The sequence below is a fragment of the Cervus canadensis genome, chromosome 4 (assembly GCF_019320065.1).
Source record: "Cervus canadensis isolate Bull #8, Minnesota chromosome 4, ASM1932006v1, whole genome shotgun sequence".
Lineage (NCBI taxonomy): Eukaryota > Metazoa > Chordata > Mammalia > Artiodactyla > Cervidae > Cervus > Cervus canadensis.
The window spans coordinates 14,373,108-14,382,460 of NC_057389.1; the positions used below are offsets into that span (position 1 = coordinate 14,373,108).

Below are 9,353 nucleotides of genomic sequence, written 5' to 3' on the forward strand. Positions count from 1 at the left end.
GGTAGATTAAATTCTTTTTTCCTAGTCCTATGGTAGCGGTTCGACAAACAATTCTTGACTGATGACTGCATTTCCAACAAACCTCTAAACATTCCTTGAGAAGTACTTTTGCTCTTTTCAGGTTAGCAGACTAGGTAAAAGACTTTTTTTAAAGCTGAAAAAAAAAGCTTGAAAAATTAAGAGACGACATGCAAATTGGACTTCCTGCAAAGTCCCTTAAAAATCTATTTTTGCATATATTCTGCTTTCTAAAACAAGACTGTTCAGCAAACAAACATAAGGCTCAAGATGGAAAGCTGGTTTTGCTTTACAACAGGCTCCCTGGCGCAGACTGATGTGGACCTGCTTGCCCTAGGGTGGACTCCCTGCCCTGCCCCCGGTCAGTTGGTGTAGCAGGAATGTGTGATGGCTGCCTCCGTGCGGGCCTGCTGCAGGACGGGCCCCCAGTGGTTTCAGCTTCTGCAGGGTGATCCTGCTTCCCCTCCAGTCTAGGACTGGTAGCAGCTTCCTAGATTTCTAACCCCTGTGTTGCCTCATCCACCCCAGTCGGCTTCCCAGACTCTTCTGTTACCTAGCAACCAGCTCCCTGCATTCCATTCCATTCCCCAAACTCGGGTAAGACAGGAGGAATGTGGGTCTGAAATGCTATGAGACTTTGAGCCAATAATTTAAACTTTCTGTTTTCTCCTTGTAAAATGCAGGTCATGATGCCTACCCCAGGGGCTGGCTTACAAATGAAACAACTGATGTTAATGAGGAGCCTGGTCCACTGGCTCGTTCATTTTAAGAACACAATAAAGGTCATTTCACTCCCTTCTTTTTCATTGGCATGGTGAATTATGAGACAATAAAATGAATATGAGAAGAAACAAAGGTTTAAGCTCTCATTTTCTAAGGCTATAAATAATACAGCAGGGAATTTAGGTTTTAACTTGCCATAAGTACAAAGGAACAAGATTCATCTGATAAGTTTATTAGTCTCACATTTCCATATTACAAATGAGGAAACAAAGTACATAGGGAATAGAGAACTCATTTTTTTCAAACAACAAACACCAGCCTGGTCACAGGGATAGCACTTATTGTGCAATCCTCATGCTATAAAATACTTCAAGGGTGTGGGGGGTGTGTGTGTTGGTGGGGCTTCTAGTAAGATAGATAAGGCAGGATAGGCCAATGTCACAATGTTGATAATTATAGAAGGTGATGGGGACAAGAGGAGGGTGTTACATTATTCTTTCTGCCTCTGTGCTAAAAAAAAAGTTTTAAAATTATTTGAATTTTCTTAAGAGCTAGTATCTCCCTAAAGTTACACAAAGGGTTTCCACTGGAGGCTCAGTAGTAAAGAATCCACCTGCCAATGCAGGAGACATGGGTTCAATCCCTGGAAAGGGATGATCTCCTGGAGAAGGAAATGGCAACCCACTCCAGGATTCCTGCCTGGGAAATCCCACGGAGAGAGAAGCCTGGCAGGCTGCAATCCATGGGGCTGCAAAAGAGTCGGACACAACTTAGCAACTGAACAACAACGGAGTCACACAAAGGGAATATCCTAGCCATTTTTACTTGCTTTTAATACCAAAAACCCCAAAATAATGGAGAAGGCTAGTATGAGGGGAAGAATTCATTTACTAAAGAAATAATCAGTGAGCAGCCGCTGTGTGCTAGGTTTCATAGGGGGAATAATTATTTAAAGAAAGTAAATGAAAGGTGTGATGCATGCTATCTTTCTGCTTCTTTAAAACCATTTGTTATCAAACTATAGAAATACAGGATAACCTTCTTTGGGGTTCTCATAGAAAAGAAGACACAAATTAAGGTTTAACTGCATATGTATAATTCTGAAATCCTCATGTTTCCCTGAATTCCGTTTGCTTTTCTCCAACATTTTCACATTCCGGTAGACGTGCCCAGGTGGCAGTTTAAGGGCACACCTTCTTTTTGCCCAGTTTTCAGAAGTAACATTGACTGCCTTTTTGCCATGTTTAGCTTAGGGGTTCCACTGTAGTAAGGCTTTTTGAATTTCCTCTGAGTCAAAGATGACGCCATGAGAATTTCAATAGCTACTCTGCCTCTTTTGTACTAGTCTTTATTTAGGCTGTGCTTGTGATTTTTGAGAAATGCAAGCGAAGACCAGGCATGGACCATCAGCACAATTTTTGTGTCCAGAGCACCCTGCTCAAAACATGACACATGGCAGATGGGCAATAAGCAACTGTGAACATCTTTGGCCTTTACCAAAGCATTTTTATGTTCTATAAGTTCTCCAGTGTCAGAAGGAATTCCATACATTTTAGGAAAACTAACCATAGACCCTTTTTCTTCTGGAGTTAAATGACTCTCCCATCTGAGGAAGCAACTTACATAGATGGTACTCATTGGATCAAGTAATTTCATACTTCTCTTAAGTGAAAGACACTGGATATTTTTTCTTTATGGTCGCTGCAAAGCTTTCTGGGTCATTCTTTATGAAAAGAAAATGAAACAACTTGAAGAACAGAGGTTTAAAATCACATTAATAGGATTTCAATCCTTAAAACAGTTTAAAGGGAGGATTCTGGGAAGATGAAGTAAGAGGTGCCAGGAATCCATCCCCCGACCTGGAAGAAAATCTCCCTGGCAGAATCTGTCTGATGTAACTACTGTGAAGTTCTGGAGTCTATCAAAGACTTGCAACTTCCAGGGGAACATTTAAATGGTAAGTTTTGGTTAATTTGCATCCATTTCAGCTCAGCTCAGCAGCTGCTGCCCCTTCCTCATCCCCAATTCACAGCTCAGGTGGCTCAGGCGTAAAGAAGACTCAGGAGATGTGGGTTTGATCCCTGGGTTGGGAAGATCCCTGGAGGAGGAAATGGCAACCCACTCCAGTATTCTGGCCCGGAAATATCCAACTGTGAGAGGAGCTGGGCAGGCCACAGTCCTGGGGTCGCAAAGAGTCAGACAGGACTGAGTGCCTGAGCACACAAAACTCACAGCAGGCAAGTAAGTACGCACTGGAGCATGCGGAAAGGACTCTGCCCTCCAAACACTGTGGGGCTGTATTCTGATCACGGACTGCTCACGCCCAGGGAAAGGTACAGAATCAGAAAAGACCTGAGAAGCTCTTAAGTGTACACTTTTGGCTGAACCTTGGCACAAAAAGAGCCCATCATTATCAAAAACAAGACAGCAAACCCTAGGGAAAGAGGAGAATTTGATTTCCAAAGCTTTCAATGATTCAAACGTCCAGTTTTCAACAACAAGAAAAAAAATCACAAAGCATGCAAAGAAACAGAGATGTATTGCCCAATCAAGGGGGAAAACAAATAAACAACAGAAACTGTCCCTGAGAAAGAGCTGATGATAGACACACTAGACAAAAATTTTAAAACAACTGCCTTAAAGATGCTCAAAGAACTAAAGCAAGTGTGGAGACAGTCAAGAAAACAATGCATAAACAGAACAGAAATACCAAGAAAAAAGAGATAATCTAAAAAGAAACCAAAAAGAAATTCTAGAGTAGAGACATATAATAACTGAAATGAAAAAATCACTAGAGGGATTCAAAGGCAGACTTGAGGAGGTTGAAGAAAGAATCATGGCAATCAAAAATAGGGTAACTGAAATTATAGGATCTGAGGAACAGAAAGAAAAATGATTAAAGCAAATACAGCCTACATAGTGTCCCTGATGGCTCAGATAGTAAAGAATCTGCCTGCAATGCAGGAGATCGAGGTTTGATCCCTGGGCGAGAAGATCCCCTGGAGGAGGATGTGGCAACCCACTCCAGGATTCTTGCCTGGAGAATCCCATGGACCGAGGAGCCCGACAGGCTACAGTCCACGGGGTCGCAGAGAGTCGGACATGGCTGAGTGACTAACACATAACAAATAGAGCCTACAGGACCTGAGCGACATCGTCAAGTATGCTTGGGTTGCTTCCATGTACGGCCTTTTTTTGAGGAACCACCTTACTGTTTTCCACAGTAGTTGTATGGATAAGCAAAATGCTGTGTGTGTGTGTGTGTGAATGTATTTCAGCCTTAAAAGGAAGAAAATTTTGATGTATGCTTTAACATGGATGAACCTTGAGGGGATTAGTGAAGTCTCTCAGTTCTGTCTGACTCTTTGTGGCCCCATGGACTGTAGCCTACCAGGCTCCTCCGTCCACGGGATTTTTCAGGCAATAGTACTGGAGTGGGTTGCCACTGCCTTCTCCAGGAGATCTTCCTGGCCCAGGAATCAAACCCTGGTCTCCCGCATTGCAGGCAGACGCTTTACTGTCTGAGCCGCCAGGGAAGTCCAATGAAATAAGCCAGTCACAAAAAGGCAAATACTATAAAACTCCACTGATCTGAGGTGCCTAGGAGAGTCAAAATCATAGAGACAGAAAGTAGCATGATGGCTGGCAGGGACTGAGGTGGATGCAGAGGAGAATGCAGAGTTACTGATCAACAGGCATAAAGTTTCGGTCAAGGAAGATGAATAAGCTCTAGAGATCTGCTGTACGGTATTGTACCTACCGTGAACACTAATGCACTGTATACTTAAAATTTGTTAAGAGGGTCCATTTCAGGTTAAACGTTTTCATAATACAATAAAAATGATAAGGAACACAGATACTGGAATATAGTACCGTGCGTTCAAATGTAAATATGAAAATTGAATGAGAATGTATTGTTTAATGGGTATAGAGCCCCAGTTCTGCAAGATAAAAATTGTTCTGAAGCTAGATGGTAGTGATGGTCGCACAAGAATTATGAATATTTAATTCCACTGAATTTTACAGCTATAAATGGTAAAGATGGTAAATTTTCTGTATGTTACCACAATAAAATTTTTTTTTAAAACCTCGGGAAAAAAACAAAAAAGACAGATTGCTTAGCGGTTTTATACTCCATTGAGACAGTCTACTCAGAACTAATTACCCACTAGATCACCTTGGAACCTCAAGGGGCCACCCACTGTTTCCACCACCAGCAAGCTACATCATTCTTTAAAAAGTATTTATAGAATACAATTAAATTTCTGGGAAGTATCAAAATGGATTAAAGAATAGTATCATCAGGTGTACTCTTATCTGCAATGGGAAGCAAACCAATTCAGAGACTGCGGCGGGGGCGGGTTGGGGGTGGGGCAGAAGGCGGCGGTGCTGTGCCCTTTTTGCAGAATCTATAATTTACATTCCTTACTCTTAAAAGTCACTGCAGCCAAGTGGTCTGTCCTGCCAGGGAAGGTTTGTGACACTCTTTCCAGGCTGGTCACAATGACAGGGCCTCCCAAATGACTGAGCTCCTAGATGACTCTGCCATTGGCCCAGTAGGTCTAATTAGGCTAAGAAGCATCTTTAATTAACATGGTCTAATAGAGTCAACTTAGGAATATGATTACTGGTGTCAGCCAACCAAATGTACTCTTCTTCATGCTTCATCATTATGAAGGTCATCAGATGTTCTTCAGATCTAGCTTTGTAAATTTTTTGTTTGCTTGTTATTTTTTACTAAAACCACAGAGTTCTTCAAAAGATCAGATCCATAATACTCATCATATTCACTGGGAAAGTATACATTGAAGTGTTTCATTGATTGGCTTTATAGGTGGCAATCCCTTAAACAAAACACATCATAGATACACCCTTCAATTATTTTATCTTATTCTGCCTACATTTTTAAAGTTAGCTCATTCACAATCTTTTTCAGTAATTGAAGGATCTCAGTAAAGACATTTTAATTATAGGACTTACTGAAGCATGATATACATATGTGCAGATATGCATTATATAGTGTTTTTGTATAAAATTTTTGTATTAATAAACTGCATAAATGCTATATTTAATAGCATGTAATATAAATCATATATATGTATGTATACATATATATAAATTGGCTCCATAGATCTTTAAGGGATTATAGATGGTCTTCTGCGTGTGCGCATATTTTGTTGTGGGAAAGTGGTCCACAACTTTCGTTTAATTCTCAACATGGCTGTGGTCATCCCCTCACAGCCACCAGAGTGGTTAGAAACCAATGTCTAGAGCTATACTGTCCAATACAGTAGCCGTTAGCCACTCATGCCTATTAAGCACTTGAAATATGTCATGTTAACTGAGATGTGCTCTAAGTATAAATACACACCGGAATTTGAAGAAAATGAAAAAGAAAATTTACAATATCCCAATGATTTACACATTGATTCCATGTTGAAATAATACCACTTAGGATATAGTGGGCTAATTAAAATATGTTGTTAGTATTAATTTCCTCTGTCAGCTAAGGTGACTACTAGAAAATTTAAAATCACATATGTGGCTCATACTATATTTGAACAGCTCTGGTTAGGGAAAAGTTAGAGCTTCATCACAGGCAGGTTGCTGATTCTAGGAGGTTCCTACTAGCAGAAAAAGAAAATTTAGAATAGTTCCAACACTGGATTATAAGAGAGGTTTTGGCAAAGATGTCAGACTGTGCTTATACATAATAGGGTTAAAAACATACCTTTAAACTATTTTCATCCCAATATTCCAGCATAATTTCCTTTAAAAGAATCATGAATTTGGAAGAAGAGTGGTGTTAGCTCTGAACCACTGTTATTGATATTTGCAGGTAATTCATGTAGTGCATTTTGATAAGAACCTTAGGACAATAATGACTCAAAGTAAACTTTTGCTCTTAGCACATCAATAAGATGCTACATTTAAAAAACCCAGAAAATGTACAAGGAAGCATTCATGAAGAAACATCTCAAGGGAAATGGAAATTTCCAATCATTAACAATGTATGGGCATGGTACTTTTATTCAGGAATTAAGTCTTCAGCAACCCTTATGTGGTACCTATTATCACCCACGTTTTATAGATGTGGAAACCGGTTGAAAAAAAGAGAACAAGAATTCTGTCTCATTTTCCACTTCGAGGCTAATATTGAGTCTGACACATAGTAGATGCTCAGTGAATGGCCACTGGCTGGAAAGGGACATTTTACTGATTCCAGTACAAGGTTTCTCTCTAAAGAGTGCCTGATTACAACACTCTTGCTGTTCCCAATACCACATGATGAGAGAGAAGGGTGTACTTAACTATTTTTTTCCAATTCTCATCATAAATCAATGGGATATAAATATTTCTATCCTTTCTGTCAGCAAGACTTGTGTGTATTGTTATTATTTTGGAAAGCATCCTAATATTATATTAAAGCATGCTTCCTGGTTCAAAACATTACAAGTACCAGCTTGACTGGATATCACACTTACATGGCGGGACAAGCATCAGTGCATTAAATAAATGGAACATCTTTGCCCCTGATCCAAGCAATAAAGTATAGAGTCTCCCTCTCCCTCCCTCTCTCTCTCATTCTCAACAAGGGTCTTGATCTCAGTTGTTTATGTTCCTTGGAGTTTGGGATTTTTCTCCTTGCCCCACCCCACTATCTTGGTTGCCTCTCTACTTTGCGTTGGAAAATGCAGGCCCAACAACACGCCTCTGAAAGTTTTGCGCTTTACTTATGAGTTAAAAAAAAACAAACAAAAAACTCTAGAGCTGAGCTCTTTCTGAGTCCGCGTTTATCCAGGAATCCGCGTCCGAGGGCAGAATTCCTCCGGCAACAATCCCTGTGCCATTCAACTTGTGAGCCTGAACTCACGCCGACTAGCACGTGCACGTCCGAGCTGGCTCCCACATACCACAGCAGGGTGGGTCTCAGCCTCTCCCGGAGCCTCCCCTGAAGGTCTGAGAGGAGGTCACAACCTGCTCCCCAACCCTCGCCGGCAAAATCCTGAACAGTGACCTCGCCTGCAGCCCAGGAAGGCAGGGCACGTTCCCTTCCCAGTCCTGCCCAGGGACGATCGCTCCCATTTACCGTCTTGTACCACCAGCTTGCAAATGCCATGGCGACGATGGATGTGCTCCGAGTGGCGCAGCGAGGGACCCGGCGAGGACACGGGTGCAGCGCAGCAAGGGGCCGCCGGCTCGCACTCCACCTGCCGCAGACCTGGCTGGGGCTGGCTCTGCAAACCCCAAGGCTGTCAGCGGGTGGGCAAGGCAGCTGGGCGGGGCCTACCCCGACCCCGCCCCTCCGTATGGCCCCGCCCCTCCGCGCCCCGCCCCGCCGGTTTGGCTCAAAGCTGCTAAGGGAAGAAGTGTTATTACTCCAGGCAGCCACGCCCTGCAGCCTGGACTGGACGCGGAAGACCCGACTTTTCTGCTGAACTGTCCTACAGACTCCGGAATGCCGGGGGGTCCCAAATCAACTTCATTCTCCTTTTACCCTCATCCGCTTCTCACCCACCCCTGTCTTATCCACCAACTTTTCCCAACGCATGAGTGAGAAGTGAGCAAAAGTCGCTCAGTCGTGTCCTGACTCTACCACCCCATGGACTATCCAGTGCAGGGGATTCTCCAGGCCAGGATACCGGAGTGGGCTGCCAGTTCCCTTCTCCAGGGGATCTTCCCAACCCAGGGATCGAACCCAGGGCTCCCGCATTGCAGGCAGAGCCGCCAGGGAAGCCCACTCCAATGTGGCTTGGGCCGCGCCCAGTGCAATTGGCTGGGACCCGGGGCCATCCGCTGGCCCCTCCAGTCACCTGCTCAGAGGCAGGTTCTGAGTCCACACCCTCCCCTCCCCAGATGCTTCTCCGGGCCCGGGAGGAGTGGTCCCCGGGGGCAGCAGGCCAGCCAGGCTAACCCTTCTCTGGAGGTGGACCCAAGGCTTCGGGGGGCCCGAGATCCTCCCCGCGCTCAAGCCCGGCGGTAGGAGCGCCACTCACCTCCTGGGTGTGGCGGGGAGAGCGCCGAGGCCGCGGGGAGGCGGCGGGCTTCGGGCCCGGCTGGGACATGGCGAGACCGGTGCGAGCGCTGCCTCCGGCAGGGCGCGGCGGAGCCTGGAAGGGAGGCCCGAGCCGGGGAGCGCTGGGAGGGAGCTAGGGCGCGGAGGGGCTGGCGGGCGCGCCTGTGAGGCAGCTTTTCCGACCCAGCCCCGACCCGCGGGGGCTCCCCCTCGCCGGGCAGGGCCCTCCTCTTCCTGCCTGTAGCTGGCTGCGCCCGGGCAGCAGCGGCCCCGGGCTCCCTGTCTGCGGCTCACACTCTGGGTCCCGATTCTTCTCCCAGGGACACCCCACCCCACCCCATCCCAACCCACCCGAGGTCTCCTTGGTTGCCCCAGTGGGTCGCAGAGAGGAGGGGCTGGAGATGGCGGGGTTCCTCCTCTGACTTGCCTAGACTTGGCTTGCAATTGTGCAAGGAGAGCGGAACTGGGGCGTGGCCCCGTCTACACCTCAAGCCCCCCTCCCTAAGAATCTCAAGAATTAGTTTTTCTGCAATCTGCTCTGGGTTAACTAGGAGAACTTACCAACTCAGATGGCCCGGGGCCTGGACCCTCTGGA

General features: G+C 45.2%; 1 protein-coding gene across 9 annotated transcripts in view; it reads right to left on the reverse strand.

The window, feature by feature from the left end:
* The window catches only part of CAST (calpastatin), a 123,849-nt gene extending 114,777 nt beyond the window's left edge, over positions 1-9,072 (reverse strand). For 3 of the 9 annotated variants that reach the window (XM_043464596.1, XM_043464602.1, XM_043464594.1), the window contains exon 1: positions 8,739-9,067. In XM_043464596.1, the coding sequence (XP_043320531.1) occupies positions 8,739-8,807 (69 nt within the window). In that variant the 5' untranslated portion in view covers positions 8,808-9,067. Of the gene's footprint in view, positions 1-7,831; positions 7,988-8,738 lie in introns of those variants that run through there. The other 6 variants (XM_043464599.1, XM_043464600.1, XM_043464598.1 and 3 more) reach the window with 6 other exon arrangements.
* Between the last annotated feature and the right edge of the window lie 281 nt (positions 9,073-9,353).